Here is a 24236-nt window from a genome sequence, read left to right on the forward strand (position 1 = left end):
CGCGGAGATCGGGCAGCAGGATGGAGCCCGGGGATCCCCGCGGAGGCGGAGCGGCGGAGGCTGCCCCCCAGGTAGGGCTGCGTCGGGGGGGGTTATTTTTGCAATGCTGCATCCGCGCCGGAGGGGACGCATCGGACCGCGGGGAGACCCCTTGGCGGGCGTGCAAGGCAATGCGTGCAGGCGTTGCATGGAGTGCAGTGCAATGCAATGGCAACGCGGCGCCCTGCATGCATGCATGCAACTTCCACCGGCGCTCCGGACTTGGCAGGTGAGGGGGGTCCCCAGTGGGCGGCAGAGAGAGCCGGGAGGGCGAAGGGGAGCCGGGGGGGAGCAGCGCTGCTCCCCGAGCCGAGCCCGGGGGGAAACTTTGCCGTCGTTGCGCCGGGTGTTGGAAGCGGAGGCTGGCGGGGGCCCCTCACCTGCAAAACCTGGTCGCCTCTCATATATTTCGTGCATTGCATTCATCGCCCGCTTTCTCCTCCAAGGAGCTCCCGGGGGCGCGCGTGGTTCTCCCCGTGTTATCCTCGCAACAACAGCCCTGCGAGGTGGGTCAGGCGAGTGGCCCAAGGGAGCACCCAGGGATTGTCCTGGCCAGGTGGGGTGATTTGAACCCTGCTCTCTGCCCCCACATGTGCATGACTGTGGTTTTCCCCCCTCGTCTTGGCTATGGTGTGAGTCTGTGCTGTTAATTAATGGGGTTCTGCCTTCGGAGAAGATGAGCCAGCCCTCAAGGAGGTGGTTATGTAATTTGCTAGCAATTCATGTCCCTCCCGGCGTGACGCTGCGCGCTGACGTCACGGGGCTGTAATGGTGGTGTGCCTCGAGATTTTTTTCATGAAACAAGTGTGCCTTTGCCCAAAAAAGGTTGGGAAACACTGCCTTAAAGTACCCCCAAAATCACTCTGCCCGTGTGCCTGCCCAGTAATGTTAATCATTTATCACTGGACTACAACACTGGTTGCAGGAAGGAGGAGAAAAGATAGGAAGATTACACACTGAGTAGCAAGACATTTCTAGTGGTCAACCCCAAAAGAAAGCTGCTTCGGGATCTCTTCACTTGCAGTGTTTCCTAGAGGAGCTAGACACAGACAGACAGACACACACCAGAACTCTCTTTTATTCACATTGTTCAAGTTGACTAAACAGCAAGGGGTCACAGGAAGGAAGCCCCCACCCAACCCTGATCAAGAACAGCATGGTGTCCCAAATACTGAGTCACTGTAAACAGAATTAATCACAGATACCACATAAATAAATAAGGAGGGGAGCACTTATAATACAGCTGCAAACAAGGATTTGGGAAGGGGGCAAGGTAAGGAAACTTTTAAACATCACAACAAACTTAGAGGATGTACATCAGAAAGCAGGCCTGATTCTGTCCCGCTGGACAGAACTGAAGGGGAATGGCAGTGCATCCTTGAAGATATTTACCTTCAAGCAAAGTTCAGTGCAGACAGCCTTGATGCTGCAATAGACATAGGATTTGCACTTCCATACAATAGTAAAACTGCACCTCCCCTCTTGTTTATATCATGTCCCTTGGGATGCATTAGGCTGAAGAAGCTAGAAAGAATCAAAGGAGAGAAAAGAAGTGAGCAAGGAATGTCAGTGGAGAAGCAGCTATTGGGCAAAAGGAAGTAGAAGGAAGAAAGGGTAAGGGACTGGGACCAATAGGGTTTAATGCATTGTGCTGGACAGGTGGGGGGAAGGAGATGTGACAACAGATGGAATGAACAGAACAAACCCAGCCCTGTAAGAATGATCCCAGGGCAGGGAGTACATCAACTGGCCCCTACTCCGTCTGGGGCACAGATATGGTAGGTCCCTTGGGGTCATCAAAACGGTCCATAGTCTTGAGACTCATGACCATGTGGAGGCCATAGGTGAAAATGGCAACAAGAAGCAGAGAGGTCAGCAACCCCATCCAGATTCCATGAGAGAAGAAGCCGGCACAGTCACTGGCGTAAGAAAATCTTTCACCTGTCACATTATAGCTCTGGATCTAAAAGGAAAGAGAGTTCATGCATTAGTGATGGAGGCTGATTTGTGGTCCCCCACCTCAACACATTCTGTTAACACAGCATAGGATGAAACCTAGTTCTACTTTAGAGGCTGTGGGAGGGGGTATAAGAGTCCCTTAGGGTTTGCTCAGAGAAAGGAAGTGATGCCCATACATCTCCCATTGCTAGAAGAGCTTGTATTGCCTTGATCCAAGGTTGAGGTCACAAAACAGTAACATCACAGGGAGACTGTCAATGAACTGTCTTTCTAAAGGATCTAAAACAGGAGAAGTGGAAAGAACTATTGACAAAGTCTACTATAGTATACACTCCCACTGCAACATACCTGAAAATTCACCATGAGCACCTTCCACTGGCTAGCAAAACTGTTGTTAGGTATTAACATGGCTTCCGAGGCTGTTGGATGACTGGTCACATAGGTGCAGGCAAAAGAATAATCGCTGGGTGCCACAATCTGGGTGGCATTGAAGAGAGCTGGGGGGTTCTGAGGCCTGACCAGCTCCACATTGTGGAGGGTAAACCAGTACCGTGCAGAAACTGGGTACAGCATGTTTGTCATGCGGAACCTGAGAGGAGAACGGGTGCAAAGAAAGTGAAGACCAACAGCTGGTAAGGTCACCTGGAGCAGATCTCTAAAATCCAGTTAGACTCCCCCATCACCCCCCCCCAATCACAAAGTATTTCTCAAACTTCAATTGCAGAATCTCTTTGGAATGGCAGGGCTCTGTCATCTTACTCCCTGAAATAGTTCCCATCTCCTTTTACTGGGGACTTCTAAGCCCCTCTAAAAGTTTTGACTAAATGTTGCCCACCTGGCTGCTTATGGCCTTAAGACTCAAAAAGGGAGGCATAAATTGCTAAGTGATTATATATGTCATAAAAACAAAACTCTGAGGAGCTGTGTCCATCATACTTACGTGATTTTCAATGGAAACCCACCCACATTTGAGTATTTCAGTACCAACCTACAATGTGGAAAGAAAACAGAAGCGTTAAAACCTGCAATATACATCCTCTCAAGTCTGCATAGCCCTGGGAAAACATTTCCCCTCCCACCCATCATTTCTATAGCCTTGCCTCAGCCCTTAACCAATTTTGTGATAAGAGGGAGTAGTTTAAGTCCAGTTTCTAGTTCGTAAGACCAAAGAGAGTTAAGTTGCAGGTAAATGCAGGCATTCTGAGAACCCAGAGACAGTGGTGAGCAGGACTCCTCATGGTTTGGAGACAGGACTTCCACCCCCACTCCATCATGGCTGGAGAAGCAAAACTGCACCAGTCAGTAATTATATGGAGATTTGTTTGCAAGTGGTTAGATTTAGACAAGCCACCACAAGGTGCACACACATTTGGTCCTCTTCAGCACCACTGGCAGCTAACATCCTTACTGCATCCACCCGCTTTCCCCAACTGTTCCAGTTTCTGCTTCTGCCTCAAGCCCTCTCTTCTTCATTCCTACCATCCATCATGAACCTGATCTCAGATCCTTTGCCAGCCCTCAACTCACTCAGAAGCATTAGGCGTCCACTTGGACTCTTCCACGTTGACAGAGCGTTGCTCTCCAAATGTGAGGTTAGTAAGATCATGCCATGTTGTGCCATTAAAAGCCACGGAGAAGTTGCTGGCCCAGAAGAGTATCTGTGGGGTCCCAGTGACAGGGAACCGAAGTGGTGCAGCCGCATTTTCCTTCTGGAGCAGCTGCCGACCCAGCCTCTCAGGAACCATATCAGAGATATCGCGAACAACCTGGAGAGGGAGAAAATAGGGCAGTAAAATGGGACTGAGAGGCTTCAGAGAACTGCCTATGCTTCAGCTTGTAAGTGCCTCCCCCAAATGAGCCTCCCTTCCCCACCACCTCTTGCTTTCCTTAGAAAAGATCAGGATGCATTGCTTTACAAGCCATGGCTATCCATAGTCATTGTGGTAGCCAAACACAGCAGGGCCCGCTCAGTAATGGCACCAGTTCCCTGGAAAACTTGCCCTAAAAGCTAACCAAGTTCCTATAGTGTTGGCTTTCTTAGCAAAAAACACAACACAACACAAAACAAAACAAAAAACAAAACACACTATGTTTTTAAAGAGTGTTTGGATAATCCTGCTGGTTTTAGAACTATCTTAATGTATTTTTAGTTTACTGTATTTTAATTGTTCTTAAATGCTTGCATCCCATTAATGTGCCTGCCTTGGGAACAATATTTGGGGGCCTAAAGGCAGGGCATAAATGAAAGTTAATGAGATGAAAGGAGATTCCTGGGAATGGAGGAATACACAGAGCAGGTATCTAACCAAGGTAGGCTAGGAATCTAAAGAGTCATGTACCCGTGAGGGCCGCAGAGCAGTCAGGATGGCCGTGTAGGGGATGTCCTCTGACTGAAGAGCACTCAAAACCTGTCCAAGAATTTCATCTGCAAGGAGAAATCTTGTTTTAGAAAGAGAAACTCTCCAAAGGCTAGAGACTCCCACTTACGAAAGCACAAGCCCATGAAAAACCTTCAGTCCTACGCAGCACTACTTGTAACCTAAGAATCCAGCCTCATTTATAAATGCACCAAACTTCTTGGCTTTCCTATAAGACTGGTGTCCCTTCTCAGAGAACAACAGTCACTTTACAGCTATGGCTCATTTGCATGCATTAATTCACAGAGAAATATGCAGATTCTAGTTGCTCCCCCACTCCCTATTTACTGAACATATATCCTGCCCTTCTTCCTGAAGGAGCCGAAGACCTCAAACTGCGAGGCAACAAATACCCACCCAGAAAGCTAAATGCAAGGCCAGACGTTCCAAGCAGCGACCTCTCAACCCAAACTCAGCCCCATCCTAAAAGCTTCCAAACAACCCCGCTCCACAATGCTCACCATTGCTGGTTAGAACTTCCTTTGGGGCCATGAGACTAGAGCTGGAAGGTGGGGGGGGGGGGGAGGAGAGAGAAATAAGTTCTGTTATCTTCTTTATATAGGAAATGTCATCAATGCCATCCTAGCCGGTGGGACAGGTTTTTGTCATTAGTTCAATGGCATCTGTAACCATATTGCCTCTCCATGTACAATTATCTGGGACAGAAGAGAGTCCACAACCTTGGCAACTGAACGTACATTTTAAGACCATGCAGCGGACTGACGGGTTTGTTTGGAACACTAGGGCAGCCATCCTTGACCTGATGTCCTCCAGATGTTTTAGGCTACAATCCCCATCAGCCCCAGCCAGCATGGCTAATCAGGCATGGTGGGAGGGCAGCCGGATGGAGAAGGCTGTTCTAAGGGAAGTATAATATACACTTGGGAACAGGGAGTTCTGAAGCAGTAAATGAGGGATGTGTCCACATACCCTATAAGAACAGGAAAGTACAAGTGCCAAGACACAATGGCAGGCTAGAAGACATTAAGATCTTGGGGTGCCAAGGGGTGTCAACCGTGAGAGCTGGAAACTTGCTCTTTCAAAGTTAAAATAACGTAAGTTTCTCAGAATGTTAAATTTCATGCTAAACAGCATGCTTTGTTCTTTGGAAGTTAACCTCACAGACACAGGAATACACCAGGGCAGCTCATGCATTAGGGGAGGTAAAGCAAGTTGCTTCAGTGTAAGATCCACTCACATCGCTGTGCTGCTGCCAGCCCCACCAGGGCTTCATCTGCACTGCTAACATGGCCCCAATGCCTTCACCATTGCACCCTTACCGCTGCTGTTGCATTGTGGCAGCAACGCAGCCACGGGTACAGTTGTGGTGATGGGGTTGGCAGTAGCGCAGGCATGATAGTGGGGGCATGGAGGGGGCCCAGACCTGTTGGGGAGGCCATTGTTGTGGGGCTGGGCAGAAGATTCCACTTTGCATCCAGTGCCATGGGGCCCCTTGGCAACGTAAGGAAATGTACTATGGAGCTGGTTACAAACCCCGTGGCATACGGCAGTCGTATCAACAGCAGGGCTGGCAGGCTGGCGTTGAGCCGCAGCTCCTGCAGGGTGTTCTGATCGACGTGAAGAGGAGATATGCCCAGCTTGGCCTTCAAGAAGGCGGGGACAGCACTGGCTGCAAACCAATCCACAGATGGAAGCACCAAGGACGACGGAGCGGCACCAAGCGCATTCTGTCAAAAAGACACGGTTAAGAGTTAGAGCCAGAGCCATAGGATTTCCTAAGGCAAACAGCATGCCTGCCCCAGCCTGGTGCTTTCCAGATAATGTCAGACAACAACACCCATCATCAATTGCCACACGGCTGTGGATGGAATTCAGAGCTCATTCTGAGACATGTTTTGAAACAACTAGCCCATTCAAGCAGAGAATGAGCCAGAAACTGCTACGTCTTTCAGCCAAGTCAATGGAGAGGCCCTGCATTCCCATCTCTCCCTCTGCTATTGTCTGATAGAACGGCTGCTGCTAGATGACCGTGGAGGCAGGAGCCAGGTCAACTACTAAAGGCCAGCATGACAATCTACTGATTCCTAGCATAAAGTAATTTTTAAAACTGTTTCTAAGAAGAAGGTAGCGGTTCCATGACCAATGCATGTGATGTTCAGCTCATGCACTGGCTGTTTCACTGTTTCCAAGGACATCATTCCATACAACAGTGAATCATTTCCATCTCTAGAAAGAACTTCTCTAAAGCCAGGAGTTAGGTTTTGTGCAACACACTTTTGAAGCATTTCAGAATCCTACCCTGATGAAAAATATTAAGCATCTTCAGCAGGGTATTCTATGTTTCTTTTATATTTAGATTTGTAATTTCCTTTCCAAAAATATAATTTATTTAGGTTTCTCACACACCTTGGGTTCTTTGGAAGAGCCAAGATCCAGCAAAGCCTTTGACAGCTTAGAAACAAGTTATTATTGTGTTATCTTTTATTTAATTCAGAAGAGAGGTACAGAGAGGAAATGTACATGTATTTAATTTTTTCTCAGACCTACACCCAACTGTTGGCATCTTCCAATTCTAGCCAATACAAAACTTGGTTAGAACTTGTTAACGTTGTAGCTAGAATAAAGTATAATCAAAGTTTTATTCCACACTTTGTCCAAGGATGCAAGTTTCTCCCCCATCCCCCAGCTCAAGTTATTTTTCTTCACTTTATCCTCTAATCCAGCCTTTCTCAACCTTGGGTCCCAAGACATTGCTGTACTACAACCCCCATCTTCCCTGACCACTGGTCCTGCTGGCTAGGGATGAGATTTGGGGACATTTGGAGACCCAAAGTTGATAAAGATTGCTGCAACCTAAGGAAGTGGAACATGTGTCCCTTAACATGTTGATGGACTACAAAGCCCATTATCCCTCTCTACTGGCCATGCTGGCTGAAGCTGATGGCAGCTGGAGCCTAACAACATCTGAAGGGCCCGTATGCCAACAGAGGATCAAAGAGCAGAGTGAGATGCTCCATCTTACACTGCAGACCATGGAAAGAGGAGGAATGGGAAAAGCACAACCCTAGTTAGCTGTACCAGAACTTGAATTTACAATTGCTCTTAAAGTTCCTCTTTTTTATTTATATTCTTGGCACAGCACTGCAGTGCAGTGGCCCATCAAAAGTATAGACGTATATATAAAAGCAGGGAGAGACACGGGCAACTTGCCTAAAGTATAGCTCCCCATTTCTCACTTACCTCCAGATTGGGGAAGGCACTGTCTGGCTTGTTTCCAAAAACCCCTCCATAGGCTGTGAAATCCTCAACACTGAGCTGGGAGAGAAGATTGATTTTTTAAAACTTTTTAAAAGTACAATTTTTAATGTTTCACAGTGATGCTTTTGTACTGTGTTTAAAAATATTTTTTCATTCCGATTGTTGTTCAAACACACAGAACAAAGAAAAAACTAGGAGCAGCTTTTGACAGCAAGCACTCTGCAGGCTCCCAAACCCTCCAGATTAGAAGCAGCCTAGCTTCTCCTGCCTCCATCTTATATTTTCCCCCAATCATGTTAACAAACAAATGCAAAAAACAGCCTAGCCACAATTCATCATCAGAGGAACTAGCAAAGAGAAGGGGGGGGGGTGATAAATGGAATGAGGAAGTGATAAATAGAGAGTCATGAGACACCCAATTCACATGACCAGCAGAAAAAAGTTTCTTCTCCTTTATGCTGTACAAGCTCTGAAAAGACTACAAGCACCTCTTTTTGCTCAAGCCCCAAATGGATGAAATGGGTGGAAACAGCCCTTTGGACAATTATTGAATTATGCAGTTGAAAAAAAGGCCATTTCCAGAAGATAATTCCGACCTCTAAAATGAGAACTAGATTAAGTGGGGGAGAGGTGGCTGAAGGGTATGCCTGCGGTAAAAAGTGAATTACCGTATTTTTCGTCCTATAGGGCGCACCGGCCCATAGGAAGCACCTCGGTTTTGGGGAGGAAAATGAATAAAAAAACTTTATTTTCCCCCCCAGCCGCAGCTGCCGCCCCAAGCCTTGCGCACACCCGCCCAAAGCACGGGGAGCCCTCCGTAGGGCTCCCCGTGCTTCAGGCTGCTGCCCACAAGCCTTGTGAGCCCGCGGGAACCCCCGCCGGGCTTGCAAGGCTTGCGGATAGCTTCCTGAAGCCTGGAGAGCGAGAGGGGTCGGTGCGCACCGATGCCTCTCGCTCTCCAGGCTTCAGCGAAAGCCTCCATTTGCCCCATAGGACGCACACACATTTCCCCTTCATTTTTGGAGGGGGGAAAGTGCGTCCTATGGGGCGAAAAATACGGTAATTGAAAACTGCCAAGCCAGTTAATGGCTCCCAACCATAAAAGAGCCAAGCGTGTTTAGCTTGGAGAAGAGGAGATTAAGGGGAAACATGACAGTGGTCTCCAAATATCTGAAGGGGTGTCATGCAGAAGATGAAGCAAGCTTTTTCTCTGCTGGATGGAAATTGCAGGGAAGCAGATTTTGACTAAATAGCGGAAGAAACTTCCTGTTGGTGAGAGCTATTTAGGCAGAAGCTGGATGGCCATCTGCCAGGGATGCTGCCATTGCCTCCTGCACTGCACAGCCTACACTGAGCACAGGTTTGAGCTAAATGACCTCCATAATTCTACAAACTCGCAGTCACAACAAACCCCAGGGTTCCTTAGGAAGGAAAACTTTTCACTGAAGATCTGCATCTGTGGTGCATTTGTGTCCTCAGCAAAGAGTTCTGCCAGGGGCCAGACTCACTTTCTCCTGAAGGAACAGCAGCACGTTGTGAGGTCCACCGTCTAGTGCAGAGTCCAGTAAAGCTGCAAGCTGAGTTTCTGTCACCACATGGCCCTCATGTGGGACTGCCAAGGGAGACCATAAGGAGCTGGATTCACAAAAGGAAGAGAGACACACACAGTGAGAAAGGGATAGACACAGAAACAGGGTCATAAAAAGAGCAGTTGTGATTACATAGATTGTCTTTTATTTCACAGGTGCCATCTCCCTACTCTTAGACTAGCAGATAGGAAAACATTCGTACCTTGGACTTCCAAAACGTTTGAAAACCAAATCACAGCTTCTGATTGGCTGCAGGAAGCTCAATCAAGGCAACTCATTGCAGCCAATCAGAAGCTATGGAAGCCCTATCAGACGTTTGGATTCCAAAAGAATGTTCACAAACCGGAACAATCACTTCCGGGTTTGCAGTGTTCGGGAGCCGAAACATCCGAGTTCCAGGGCGTTCGGGATCCAAGGTACGACTGTATATTTGTCTGTTTTATGAGGACTGAAGGGCTACTTCACCCATTAGAAAACAAAGGGCAGAGAAACCCAATGAAGGTTTGTGTTCACTATATGGCTCCTGATGAGGCCAACTCAGGCCCCATCTACACTCTGCCGTATATTTAATGCAATATCATACTGCTTTAAACAGTCATGGCTCCCCCCCCCCCAAGCATCCTAGGAAATGTTTGCAGAGTTCTTCGAAAAGAGGGATTGACTGCTAAACCACTTTGAGAATTGGAGCTCTGTAAAAGAAATGGGGGTTTGTGTGTGTCTCCAAACAACCCTCAACATGCTTTACAAACTGCAGCTCCCAGGATGCTTCGTGAGAAGCCCCAATGGTTTTGATGATGCTTTAAATGTATAGTGCAGATGTGGCCTTAGTGTTCAAAGTTATGTGCCACGTGCAGGCTGGGTTCAAACCCCCAGCTCAACCATATTCTCAGTGGGGAAATCACCATTGTTAGCTTCTACAACTGAAAAATGAGAACAAATTACACAACTCTAAGGAGGAGCAAGACAGTGCAGTATCAAATATCTTCTCTAAAACCTGGATTCTACTTAAACAAAAAGGGTGGTGGTGGTAGAAAAACCAAATGCCAATCCTTCTCACACCCACACCAGGTTGGTTACTAAATGTTTCAAGGACACAAACACTTCTGCACGTGCACAGTCTTAATCAGACTCTGGTCAACTGACCAAGGGTTTTTCATCTAAGGCAGACTTCTGCAGTCTAGTGCCCTCCAAATGATTTGGAGTACAATACCCATGTTGGCTGGGGATGATAGGAGTTGTAGTCCATAATATCTGGAGAGCACCAGACTGAGCTCAGGGCAGTCCAAAGAAACCTTTTTTAATTCTCAATTCAACCTCCAATACAATTTCTCAATTTAGAACTGTAGCTCCCCCTTGCCAGGGAAAAGAGAAAATTAAAGAGAGTCAGAAAATATCAAAGATATAGGTGTCAGAAGGAGAAAATGAAGCGAAACAGGGAAATATTAAATCAGCATCGTGTGAAATGAGGAGGGACACCAAGGAAAACAAATTTACCTTTAGGTCCTAAGTAGGAGTATTATACCAAAGCTGTAGTCCTATACCCACTTATCTGCAACTAAGCCACACTCAACTCAATGGGACTTGCTTTCATGTATATAAAGCTCAGCTGTATAGTACTACTTTGGGAAAGCAAGCACATCACACGCGAACCAATACCCTGCCAATCCAGTGTCAAAGATGCCACAGCTCAGGTAGCCTCTTTGCCACCTTTGATGCAAGACATGATTTATGAACGATTTACCCCAAAGGTGGGATCCTGCCATTATCTGTATGTTGCTCTTTCCTGTCCCTTCCATACTTTGACAATTCAAGTATTTTGTTTTGTGGTACACACCTTTTTATTGAATTTATACAATAAATTCTGTTACATTTGTTATGGTTTTACTTGTTTTATCATTGCAACTGTTTTATCTGTTTTCATAATTGTACATTGGATGGTCGTTAGAGGTCTTGGGGTCTTGCGGTGAAAGGCAGATAAGAAATCTTTAAAATAACAGGACATCATAATAGTCATCATTATTATTGTGAGCCTGCAGTGCCAAATGAAGACCAGTCTGCTGCTGTTTTTCTAACTATGAGTTGCTCAATTGCCCCGTTTTATAAAGCATTTGCTACATTATGCTTTTGGAGTGTGTGAGGGAATAGCAATGTGCTCAAATACAATTATGATTCTTAATTACAAATGTGTCTAGAGACTTTAAAAGCTGGGGTTCTCTATAATCCCTGGCTACATGTATTTAGAACTGGCAAACATTTTTGCCACTATAAAGCAGTTGTGAGACTGACAGCCTTCTCCAGATGGCCAAAGGATGAACTAGGGAGCAAATTTGAATTGGCTCTTTCCCCTTTTAGCATTTAGCCTTGCTTGTCCCTGTGGCTGGGCTGATAAGAACACACTTCAATGAACAAGGCAACCCAATGGGCCACTCTAGTTCGTCAATGCCATGCCAAGAGCCCTAGAACCAGCCTTCCACCCTACCCTAGGAGTGTGCATTTCTACTCTTACTCTCCAGTAGACATCACAGTACCCACTGACCTCACTATATTGCAGGGCTAGATCCATAACCCACCACATACACAGAAGAAAGTCCCAACCTGTCATTCTTGAGTTACAAACTCACACATCAACCACCCCTCTCTGTGATGAAGAATGTTTCATGCTGTCCAGTACCAGAAATTTTACTCTTGGCTAACTCTGGTTTTGCAATGCATTTATGTACCTAAACCTAGATTTGGGTGCAGCTCATTATGGGAAAGCGGAGTATAAGTGAACCAATCAATCAGAAAAGCCACCAAACTCTGCACTCAAGGCAGCTCATGAACAAACCTGCCAGACAACAACACCTTTGCAAACATGCATTTGTGTTACGTTTCAAGTGCAGTGCAGCACATTTTCAATACCTGAAGCCGCTAGTGTGCACAAGGGCAACCCAGAGCAACTGAAGAGACACTGGGTCAGTGGTTCGCAAGCTTTTCTTGTCTGGGCCATACAGTACTTTCAGAATAGAAACTTGCTTGTGACACACCGAATACATTGGAAAACAAAAGCAAACAACTCCTGGCAGTGCTTGATTTATAACCCAGAACACAACTGCTTTATAATATGATCATGGGGCATCTAGAGAGCACAAAACAATGCAGCTACATAAGAACATGAATCATTACATTAAGCAGAGCTTCAACTCAGGGTTTGTGGGCATAAGATTCCTGCACTGCGAGGACCCTCGCGGTCCCTTCCAACTCTATTGATTCCCTAAATATAGTGTTTGCCCTTGAATCTTCCCCCCTTGGAGAACCGCTACATTCAGAGAAACAGCCGAGTTGCCCGTGCGCATCAAGCCCTCTGCGGATCTGCCCCCGGCCGAGGCCAGCCTCACCGCGCCGCCGCCCCCCCCCAGCCCAGGGCCGCCCACCTACCTGCGGCTGCACCAAGCCACCAAGGGCACCTGCCCTGTCTGCGCGGACACCAGACCCAGCAGCGCCAGCAGAAGAAGCCCGGCCGCCTCCCGCACCGCCATCTTGCCTTCCCTGCTTCCTTGCTCCTTCCAGCAACAACGCTTCCCCTGCGCGCCCCAGCCAATCAGGACGCCGGGGGAAGCGACGCCCGGGAAGGCAGCCAGTCAGGTCGCGAGGCGGGACCAGCGGCAGCCAATGGGAGCCGCCTGCTCCGCGCTGTTTCCTCCTCCGCCACCCGGCCTCCCACTTCCTGCCCTTCTCGCCCCTGTTCGGCAAAACCCGCAGCTCCGCGGATTCAGTCCCGTCCGCTGTCGCGCGTTTGGCCCGGCGAGAGGCCGGCGCAGGCGGGGGAAGCCGAGCGTCGTGGCGCTTCGCCAGCTTTGGCCGCAGTGACGCAGGCCTCGGCCACGTCCCAGGTTGTGGGGCTGCCCTTGGCGGGTGCGCTGACCTGGCTGGTTATCCCAACCTTGGGCCTCCAGCTGTTTTTGGACTACAACTCCCATCATCCCTAGCTAGCAAGACCAGTGGTCAGGGATGATGGGAATTGTAGTTCAAAAACAGCTGGAGGCCCAAGGTTGGGAAACACTGATCTAGGGAGAACACGGCTCCCTTGCTATAAATGCTCATAAATGTACCAACCAAGCAGTATATAGATATGTGGACCACATGTCTGGAGCAGCACAGGAAGACCGCCCTGAAACCATTTTGACTCCCAAACTGACCAAATGTTTTCTCTGCAAGGAGGGAGGGGGTGAGGGAACCTTCCCATTGTCTCAGGAATTGGGTAATCACCATCTCAAAGGAATGGGCAGACTACCAGGAAAGGCAATCAGATAAGGCATTATCAGATAACCTGGCAGACAGGGAAAACAACAACTTTCAAATTTCTGTTGTAGACCGCCTTTTCTGTGATGTAGGTATGATGTTTGTGGGGGGCGGTCTTGGGTTACACCCCTTCTGTGATGAATGTACAGTGGTACCTTGGGCTAAGTACTTAATTCATTCCAGAGGTCCGTTCTTAACCTGAAACTGTTCTTAAACTGAAGCACCACTTTAGCTAATGGGGCCTCCCGCTGCTGCCGCGCCGTCAGAGCATGATTTCTGTTCTCATCCTGAAGCAAAGTTCTTAACCCGAGGTACTATTTCTGGGTTAACGGAGTCTGTAACCTGAAGCGTATGTAACCCAAGGTACCACTATATGATGTATGGATGGGTGGTCTTGAGCTCCGGGGCAGGGTATTTAAGATGTCTATATAAGGGCAGGCACACCTTTGTTCGGGGTCCTCCTCTTTTCCTGCGTGTGGGGGGAGCAACCTGTTGCAACAGTTCAATAAAGATCAGGCTTACTAGCTGCTTTGCTTCTCAATATTCTCTGCTTGGCCTGTTATTTTCTCCTACCGATGGAGAACCTACAAAGGACTCTATAAGGGCTCTTGTGTCCCCCATAAGGGAATAAGGGCAGATTTTGTTTACAACACTAGAATACTCTCCTCAGAGAGGCTCGCTTGGCACCTTCATTACTGTACATATACTGTATTTGACTCATTAACATCCTATGGCCTTTGTCTGTGGAAGGGGGGTTATTAGAGGTTGTTTTTTACTTCCACTTTTGTTTTATTATGTTTTTTTGTGTTTTCATCTGTATTTTAATGTTGTGAACTGTGATCTTCGGATCAGGGGCAGTATACAAATTTAATCAGTAAAATAACAATAATAGAACAGCTCCACTGCCTACTGATCTGTTTCCACTTATAATTCAAAGTGCTGGTTATGACCTATAGAGCCCCATACAGCTTGAAGACCAGACTATCTGAAAGGCCATATTCCCTCATACAAACCTGCCTAGGTTCTGAGATCTTCGGGGCAGGCCCTTCACTTGGTCCCACCACCCTCACAGACATACTTGGTGGAGATGCAGGATAGGACCTTCTTGGTTGTGGCTGATACCATAAGCTTGCCACTACTCCACCCACCCTTATAAAAGGAAGTTTGCTTCTATGGATGGGATGGCTGTTGTTAGCCAAGATGCAGCACCATATGGAAACAAGCCCACACTTCAGCAGAAAAAGAAATAAAAACTGCACTGGATTGGAAAGAGACAAAGATTTTCCAGAATCAGCTGAAAATCAAAACAGTAGTGGTACCTAAAGTGGCCACGTCACTGAGGTGCATCAGGCCAAGGAAGCTGCCTAACTGCATGAGTCCTCTGGGCAAGAACTAGTGCAGATTCTTCCAGCACTTCATGAATCAGGCCACAAATATCTGACTGTCTCCTTCCCTATGAACCCTCTCAGGTGTTAAGGTCAGCAGAGGGTCGTCATACTCAGAAGTTGGGGACTGGGTGGCGGCCCAGAAGAGAGCAATCTTTTCAGGCTGTGGAATCCCCTCCCCAGGGAGCTGCATCTGGCAGATTTCATTACGACACAGCTCTTTATCCTGGCCTTTTGACACCCGAGATATTTTTCAGGACCTGCTCTAATTGCATTTTTAAAAACTGTTTTCAATAGATTTACATTGTTGTAACCTGTCCTGAGACCTGATGGTGAAGGACAGGTAAGAAATATTATTATTATTACAGTGGTACCTCGGGTTAAGAACTTAATTCGTTCTGGAGGTCCGTTCTTAACCTGAAACTGTTCTTAACCTGAAGCACCACTTTAGCTAATGGGGCCTCCTGCTCCCGCTGCGCCGCCAGAGCACGATTTCTTTTCTCATCCTGAAGCAAAAGTTCTTAACCCGAGCTAATATTTTTGGGTTAGCGGAGTCTGTAACCTGAAGCGTATGTAACCCGAGGTACCACTGTACTGCTGAAAAGGGAAGGTCCATCCTGGCCAGTGTCATCAGAATCATCTTCCCTCACTCTCCACTGCCCACAGTGGTAAGTCAAATTGCAATGGGTATGTTCTGTGTGACACTTAAATCACCACACACAGAGAGAGAGAGAGAGAGAGAGAGAGAGAGAGATGCAAGTGAAGAGAGAAGCCTTGACAACTTTCTAGCACAATGTCTCCTCTGGTCAGCAGGAGGGAGGCATTTTCCTTGACACTAAACCACAGCCTTCCTCAGCCTGGCATCCTCTAAATGTTTTGCACTACAAATCCCATCAGCCACCTGGCTGGGAAAGGCTCCTATAAACAGAGGCGAACTGATATAAACAGCTGAGGCATCCTTTGCATGTGTCTCTTTCTGAACAAAGAACAGCATGTGCAGAGAGCCATCGCCAGTCCTACCCTCCTCCCAGCCACCAGAAGAACTCAGCACAGGCTGCAGCAGGGTTTAAAATCATTTATTGGAAAATTGCCAAGTATAAAATCCACATTGGGGCCAATATTCTACAAAAAAGGAGAGAACTGACGGAATCAATCACCGATCCTTTCCAGCCCCCACTAAGCAATGCAGGCTGGTGCAAAAAGGGGGTCACTGCAAGGAGGGGCGGAGCCTGCTATACCGTCCCCTCCCTAGCTCCTCCCCTTGGTCCTGTATATCCATCACCCACAGCTGCCAGTCTGGGCCCAAGCTCCTTCCAGCACCTCTGCTTCTGGTCACAGGGAACTCCACATTCAATAGTCTTTCTGTGTTTCTCCCCTCCCTTTGGGAGGAAGCACAACAACAGAGCGTGAGACACACAGGTGGGGTTGGGGCTCCATGAGGTACGCAGAGAGCCTTCATCCATCTCTCTACATGCAATGCCAGTCCACTTGTGGCGTGGCATGGGCAACAGGTGGCAAAGTGGGAACGTCAGAGGTAGTCCATGCATCGTGTCGCACAGGACTGCACAATCCATGCTTTGGTGGAAGAGCTTCTGGTGCTCATCCCGTTCACATCGCTAGCCCTGAAGTTTGAAAGTCTGATGCAGCCTTTCGGCCTGGTCCTTCAGTGCCTGGATCTCCTCCTGAATGAAATCAGTCAACGCTTTCCGCATCTCCACCTGCAAACACAAGGAGCCGTAGTCAGCAAGTCCATGCAACACACGCCAGCTCTCCGCCTACGTGCGGATGGGTACACCAGGAGCAGGTGTATCCCAAGAACTATTCCCCACCTCCAGTTCAAACAAATGCACAAGCCTGGGGCCCAACCTAAGCCATCGTTTGGGATCTCAAAGACTCCTGACGCATAAATGATAAAATCATCATGCAGCTAAGGTGGACCAATTTATAAATCAGCCAGGTAGGCAAAGCTTGAGCCCCCCCCTCCCCAGTCTCTCCCATTCCCATCGATGCCAGCCTGAACTCATCATACCTTCAACAGCTGATAAATACTTCTGCTTCTCTTAGCAGATCAGTCTTACTTATTCCCATCATCGTTCTCCCACATCTAGAAAGACGGCTGTTGATTTCCAATTGTACTATAAAAAGGAATAGTCCCATGTTTCAGGGAATTACGGTATATGACAGCCACAATGGTTGTGTTTTGCCTCCACTGCCAGAGGTATTATGCCTCTGAATACCAGTTGCTGAGAATGGCAGGTGGGCAGAGTCCTGTTGCACTCATGGCATCTGGCCACCCACTGTGCGAACAGATTGGTGCCCTAGATGGGCCACTGGGCTCTTTTTATGTTCTTATGAAAGGCAAACATAAGAAGCAGGCTTGGCACACAGTCTTCCCTCATTGGGGGGAAATCTGTAACTGCTCATCCCTGCAAGGCCCCCTGTTTTACTAGTGCCCAACTCTATGAGAATGAACCTTAAGGATGAATCCAGCTCTGAACCCAGCAGTGCAGTATGTCAAGCCCTTAACGATCAGCCATCCTATTTCTTCCCTACTTTGCACTCACCGCTGATTTGTTCTCTGCCCGCAGGTGCTCCAGCAGCGGACGGGCACTGAATGGCTTCCCAATTAGCACGGTGATCTTCTGTAACAAGAAGAAAAGGCAGCATGAGCAAACTGGTAACAAGGGAGGCAAATGGCTTCACTTGCACAAGTCTTCAACTTGCTGGTGACTTAGAATCCCCTGCCACTCCCATCTGCAATGCTAGGAGCGCCTCTTCCCACCTCCAACACTCACCTGCCCAGCACGGGGCACGTATGGGGGTGCATTGGGGAGTACATCGTTCATTCCTAGGGAGATGGAGCGGGGAAAACAACAACACAAACAGTTAGTCTTGATCCCAGCCCCATCATAAGCCATATATATATATAATGACAAAATGGAATAGGATTCCTGTGTATCTGTACAGAAGGGATCATTTTAGCAGGACCTGAAAAGAGCCTCCACTACTAAATTCATAGCATTCCATGTGGATTATGCAAGTAGGTTAGACATACTGCCTATTCAGACAAAGTAGAAATTGACATGTGTTTAAATTCTTTTCTTTTTTTTAATACCTGGCTTTAACAGTTTTTATGTTTGTAAGATTTTACCAAAGATAAAAAAATAAAAATCATGTGCTAGATAAATGTTGGAGTTGTGTGTGGAGCCCCGGCTCACTCAGCAGCGGCAGAGCAGAAAATTGGGAGAGGCTCCTCCCACTTCAGAGAACAAGGTTTAAATAGAGCTACCTCTGGAAGTAGATGGGAGGAGTTACTTGTTCCAGGGTACCCTCCAGCATCAAGTGAGAAGAAAAGGTCATGTTGGTTTTTCAAAACCCATTCCTGCATCCTGAATCTCAATATTCTCACTAAACTACTTCTGAAATACAAAATGTTGGTTTGGAAAGTAAGATGGAGAGCTAGTTTGTGTCACATTCTGCCAGCCTTCCTTGTGCACACTTTGGGCATTGCCTTTGGAAGCCCCCTTGGGTGGGAAATCTGGTACCTGCCAAAATCAACCTTTCTACACAGATCTTAAAGGAACACAAGTGTCCTATTCCACCAGAAATCTGAGAACCCTTATATCTTCTACCTATGCCATTGCCACCTGCCTAACATCAGACCTCGTCCCTCTCCTGATTCAGGTCTCACCTACATGCCAGAGTGGCAGTATAATGGGGTGAAGGCGGCATTCAGCCAGAAGACGCCCAATGCCTGGAAGAAATAAGAGGAAGGGGAGTTAGAGAGGATGAAATGGTCCCAGAATGCTCCTCTCCTACTATAAAATACCTACCCCATTTGAAGCGCATGAATTCCTGAGTCATGTTTACTTTGCCTGGAAGAGGAAGATGGAGAACAGTTAGGGCAACTGGTGGGCAGTGTAGGTTAGCCTCTGAAGCAAGCAATATCACCACCACACCTATATCCCAGTATGCTCACAGAACCACTTCCAAGTATTGCTACCTACCTTCTGGGAACACGTGAACCCAGTCTCCATGGTTGAGCTTCTCAAGAATGTAGTCCATGCCTTTCTGATAGACTCCATCTCCTGCAGGAAGAATGAACAGATTAATGGCAGTTCAATCCCACATGGAGGGCTCATGCAGCCCTAACCAGAACATTCTCTCACCATGCCTAGACAAGTCATAAGCATTGAAAAGAAAACAGATTTTTGCCTTTAAGAGTGATGCTTAATAAGAACCCTTTTCATTTGCAAGGCAATTAAAAATCTCTTTCTTCACAGGATCCTTGTTGATAAGCCACTATTATTCCCATTTTACACATGTCAGCTGGAAAATAGAGGCTGGGAGAAATGGAGGCACAAGGCTTCAAACTGAGTAAGTGAATTACTTCTCAGGCCTGGATTTGGTACAGCTGTCCATGGCCCAAGCCTTGTCTGGGCAACCACCCCATTTATAACCCAAGAGCTGCTTGCCTGCCCCATGTCTATTAAGCAAACCATCTGCTTACCACGACAGACAGGTACACATCGCCCAAGGCTGAAGAAACGGGAATGCAGCTCCTTGGTGAAGCAGATGTCTGCAGCTGTTGGGGTCCTGAGAGAGCACAGAGACTGTTAAAACCACGTCACAACATGCTCAGCCAAGTTTTCATCTGGGCTCTCCAAAACCTTGGGAGCTCAAACTGAATATGATGGGCAGCCCCACAAACACCTAGGAGCTTTTAGTTTTATATATTCAGTTTGTATACTGCCCTATCCCTGTAGATCTCAGCTCGTTCCTTCCTCACAGGGAATAACCACCTTTCCCAATACTTACCAGCGCATCTTCTGCAAGTTCCAGACGTGCCGTAATTTCAGGATCCCTGGGGGAGGCACAACTATATTAATACAGGGAACAATCCAAATTAAATCTACCATAGCTAATGCAGGAAAATGTTGCATGCACAGGGGGTCAGGCTTGGGGTTCATCCTTAAGAAAGACAGGTTAAGCCTCCTTCATGAAGGTCCTAAGGGAGTGGGTGGGGGGAGCACCCATTCTTGCCCACAGTGCTCCAGACCTCAGGAAGGTGAATGGCCTGGTCTCTCAAACTGAAGAAAAAAGCAATACCTTCCCCTTCCCATCCACCAGGTGGCAGCACTTCCCTTCTAGTACCCTACCCCACAGATGTGGATCATCCATGCAGGACTGGTGGTTGCAGACCGTCAAAAGAGGGATGCCTTCCTGGCGCTTCTCAATAAGCTCATACAGTACTTCTTTGTTATGGACATTCAGCTGGTTCATATACCCTGAAAGTGGGAGAGCAAAATGACAGCTCAGTGACAGCAAAGAGAGTGTAGAGAGAAAGGCTGAGGAGTTCCTAGGCTCGAATTCAGACTGGAGCAAGATAGATCGCTCTGTCTAGGTTCCCAGTGCTCTAGCTAGCCATTAATAACAATGAATAGCGGCAATAATTTGTGGCTTTCCATAGTTAGCAGTCATATGGCAGTTTTGAGCAAAGCATTAGGTAAATGTAAAGGTAAAGGACCCCAAGACGGTTAAGTCCAGTCAAAGCATTACACACAGTTCACATAGGAAGCTGCCTTGGTATTGGCTACACAGACTGGAAGCAGAACTGTCTGGTTCCTGGGTTCAGGGATCTTTCCCAGACATGCCTGGAGATGCCAAGGTTTGAACACTCTGCATTCGAAGTGCAAGCTGCCCCACTGAGATGCACACATTGTTTTGCTGCAACAACCTTGAAACAACCTTGCAAGGTCAATATTGTTACATCCACCATTGCCAGAGTGCTAGTAGTGGATGGGTTGCCAAAAGATACCTAGCGAGCTCTTGGCAGAGATGAGCTACAACAGCTCTCATTAGGGGCATCGGGGAGAAATGGGGAAAACAGAAGACCTAGCTTAATACAAGGCCTGGCTCCTGGGTTCTGGTGGCCCTCAGGCAAGACTGAGTGGCTATAAAGAAGAGGGAGAGGCCAAGATGTGTAAACCAATGGAGCACACGGACAGCTCCGTCACTGGCTTTGAGGCAGAAGTGGCCTCAAAACTCTCCTCTGGCTGTACCACTTCCGAGCCCTGCTTTTCACCCTGCTTCCAGAGAGATTTTGTCTCTTGCTTGCCTTGTGTAGAAGCCTCTGGTTTCTGCTCAGGTGAAACGTAACCTATTACACAAAGGCAAGAATCCTCTCTCTTGTTCCACCCACTTTGCTTCTGGCTCCACCCACCCATATGACCCCCAGAAGTTTGCCCAAGAGACAATTTGGCCCTCAGGTGAAAATAGGTTCCCCACCCCCACCCTATGCCCACCCCGTCACTAATCTAGTTCTGATCCCAAGAGCTCAGTCTCCATTTCCCTGCCCAGCAGAAGTGAGTCAAAACCTCGGGATCCCCTCCACTTCTACATATTCTAAGGAATCTCCCCATGTCTTCCTGAGCTCCAGGCACAGCATGAGTCTCTTGTACTGCTGCAGTCTTCCAGGGAGCCTAAATGGCAATGCCGTCAAGCATTTCTGCATACCCTGCCAGGAACTCTTTTTGTCCCTTTTGTGACACTAGCTGTGTAGGGGCAGAAGTTACAGGTACTCACTGGTCCAGAAGCAGCTGTAGGTGCCCACCAAGCCCATGACCACCCTGCTGGCCAAGGTCCAGGGCAGATGTGGGGCCCGGGGAAAGGGCCATTTCACCTCAAGGGGCATCTTCCCATCCCTGGCAATCCTTGAGGTAAGAGTGTCAGCTGTCCCTGCCAAAGAGAACAGCAGATTGCTTTGCAACCTATCACATTTGCCTACGGCTCTTGGTATGTAGTCCTCTCCCCTGCCAAGAAGGTTGTGTTGCAACTTGCAGGTGGAGCCACCACATCCTGCCGTCTAACCTCTGCCTGAGGGCTGTCACCACATTTAAAAAAAGAAAAAAGTGATGAGGCTAAACAACAGGATTATGCAGAACAGTGCAATGATGAGAAACAGAGAGGTTGCAACTGAAGTTACCTGGGCCAACCCTATAGAAATTGAGAAACTGCTGTTGCAAGTCCACACCCAGCAAAAACTATTACTAAAGCACCTCCGTTGTGTTGTTTTACCCCAGATCTAGAAAAATTTGAGGTGGAGGTGTGAAAGGGTGGCAAAGACCACTAGTTAGTGGTGCAGGGATTTTACTATACACATTAAATACAAATATACTGTGAATGAAAGCTTGGAGAGAAGTGGTAATTTTGAGAAGTATTTTGAGGGAATGCCTTCTTTCCACCCGTCATCCCTGATGCACCCATTCTTTTTTAAATTGGTCCTCTAATCAGAGGAGCAATCTGAGCAACACAAACTCAAGAAATGGCTCTCAAATGTTTTAGGTGGGTATTTATTGCACTTTTGTTCGTATTTATTTATTTCACTTCTTGATTGTAGAAAAACCTTTAAGTGGTTTACAAAAAGAACAGTACAATAGAACTATTTTTTTAAAAAATAAAACATACAAAAAGTAAAAACCAGGAATAAACTAAAAACACATCAGAATTCTAGAAATCTAGGTAATTTCTTTTGTGAGCCGAATCTTCTTCCCCTGTGTGCATACAGAGGTGTAACGAAAGATGCACCAAATCCCTCAGTCGTCCTCTCCCTTCCTACCAGCCTTCACCTCCTTTTCTTGCAGCAAGCAGGCAGGCAGCCACCCGGAGCCCACCGCTCCCCACCTGCGCCCCGATACCCTCCCACATCTCTCCCATGGAAAGAGGGACATCCTAAAGCAGCATGTCCAGAGTCCACTTTGGGGACCTAATCCGGTCCGCCGGTCGGTTTAATCCGGTCCCTGTGGCAGTTCATCTCCTGGGGTAAAATCTTTAAAAAGCTCAATCTTAAAAACAACTTTGGTCGGGGCCTCACGCATGTTCACTTCATCAAATCTGGCCGTCTATGAAAAAAGTTTGGACCCCCCCCCCCGTCCTAAGGGAACATTCCTAAGGGACGTTCCGGGATGAAATCGGAAGCCTAGCTCGGCTTCTCTCCATCAGGGGCGCCCCTGGAGAAGAGGGAGGGTCTGCGCGCCCCTTTCCGACCTTTGCCTTGGCGCCTCTTTCTCTCTCTCTCTGCCTGGGGGTCTGGGAGCCCCTTTCCCCCGCCCTTCTCTACCAAGCAGCCTCTGCCGGCCGGTTTCCGCCGGGGGAGGCGGGTGCCAGACGGAGATGCCAGACGCCGGGAATGAAGCGGGAGGCAAGCGGCGCCTCCTCCCCGCTTCTCCCCATTGCACCCCACTCACCTCCTGCTAGCTGCCTTCAAACTCCTCTTCTTTCTTATCGCGGCGAGAAAGAAGTAGCTCGGCCCCAAAGCGCCCCAGTTTTGCAAACTCTCTTCCCACGTAAATATTTTTTAATTATTTATTTATTTTTATTTTAATAAAAGAGGCGTAATCCGAAACAGAGGGTCGTAAAGCGTTCTCGGACACTTAGCGGCCGTGAACTGTCGCAAAAGGCTACTCGAGTGACACGCACGCTTTCCGGCAAGGCCTCGGAACCGGATGGTGGTTCAGAGTGACGCGCACGATCGGAGCTTCCGCTAAATGTTGATGGCAGCAGTGTCGCTCTACCCCGTGGCATCTCTATGGTGGATCCCCTATTCGCCTCGCCTTGCGAGTTAAAAGTGGGAAATGCAGTATCCTGCTTTAATTTAGTGAGGAATAATCACGAATAATGAACCTCCTCCCGCCTTGGTTTTATGATACGAGTGGAGAACTCCGGCATTTTGAAAGAGAAACAGAAACAGACAGAAAAGGCTTTTGTTCTTAGATTAGGAACTTCCTCATGAGTTAAAAAAGAGCTGGCTGAGCTCGCTTAAAACATGCTGCCCCCCCTTTCATATAAGCATATTGTATTCCTTATCTCTCTCTGCGTGGTGCACATATATTTTAAATGGGAGCAAACACAATATTCCATGTGCAATGTCCCTATATTTGGCGCCCTTTAACAGCGCGATCCTATACATTTTACTCAAAGGGACTTGCTTTGTTTCAGGAGACTCGCGGCGAAATCCTGGTGCACGTTTTCAAAGAAGTCCTACTGAGCTACTCCCAGAAAAGCGTGCATAGAATTGCAACCTTTATTTAATGTAATAGATCACTGAATATTACTTTGTTTTGCATGTTGTTTATTTCAAGTCATAACTTTGACTTGTATCGGATCGGATTTGTTATAAGATGTGCGACCTTTGCTGTATGTGTTGTTGCTTTTTCAGCTTGTAAAGCGCCTTGTGTATAGCAACACAGAAAGGTGATATGCAAATAAAAAGTGATGATGGCGATTCATAACTGAATCTCATCTCGCCACGTGCAAATCCTTTTCCCTGTGGAAATGCGTTGAAGCCG

At 47.6% G+C, this 24236-nt stretch overlaps 2 protein-coding genes across 6 annotated transcripts; both read right to left on the reverse strand.

Moving 5' to 3' along the window:
• Positions 1-1099: 1099 nt before the first annotated feature.
• On the reverse strand, positions 1100-12793 carry ATP6AP1 (ATPase H+ transporting accessory protein 1). The gene is made up of 10 exons (XM_028711725.2): positions 12641-12793; positions 9143-9269; positions 7617-7691; positions 5910-6103; positions 4877-4917; positions 4338-4423; positions 3526-3764; positions 2939-2986; positions 2347-2587; positions 1100-2002 (listed from the first exon to the last, which is right to left on the reverse strand). Exons 1-10 carry the CDS (start codon positions 12739-12741, stop codon positions 1793-1795), a joined length of 1362 nt encoding a protein of 453 aa, XP_028567558.2. The 5' UTR covers positions 12742-12793; the 3' UTR covers positions 1100-1792.
• A 3156-nt stretch (positions 12794-15949) lies between these two features.
• TAFAZZIN (tafazzin, phospholipid-lysophospholipid transacylase) lies at positions 15950-24181 on the reverse strand. Of its 5 annotated transcripts, XR_013391108.1 has the most exons (12): positions 23136-23275; positions 21475-21627; positions 20049-20177; positions 19708-19753; positions 19400-19485; positions 18897-18977; positions 18723-18764; positions 18581-18643; positions 17685-17737; positions 17454-17531; positions 16919-17024; positions 15950-16607 (listed from the first exon to the last, which is right to left on the reverse strand). XR_013391108.1 is itself a non-coding variant. In XM_028711736.2 (11 exons), the coding sequence occupies exons 2-11, from the start codon at positions 21581-21583 to the stop codon at positions 16506-16508; spliced, it is 789 nt and encodes a 262-aa protein (XP_028567569.2). In that variant the 5' UTR covers positions 21584-21627; positions 24043-24181; the 3' UTR covers positions 15950-16505. The 5 variants fall into 5 exon arrangements, 4 of the variants coding, with proteins under 4 accessions (XP_028567569.2, XP_028567568.2, XP_028567570.2 ...); XM_028711736.2 differs by lacking the exons at positions 16919-17024; positions 23136-23275 and adding an exon at positions 24043-24181; XM_028711735.2 differs by lacking the exon at positions 16919-17024.
• Positions 24182-24236: the final 55 nt, after the last annotated feature.

This window comes from Podarcis muralis, chromosome 17, assembly GCF_964188315.1.
Source record: "Podarcis muralis chromosome 17, rPodMur119.hap1.1, whole genome shotgun sequence".
In the NCBI taxonomy this organism is placed as follows: Eukaryota; Metazoa; Chordata; class Lepidosauria; order Squamata; family Lacertidae; genus Podarcis; species Podarcis muralis.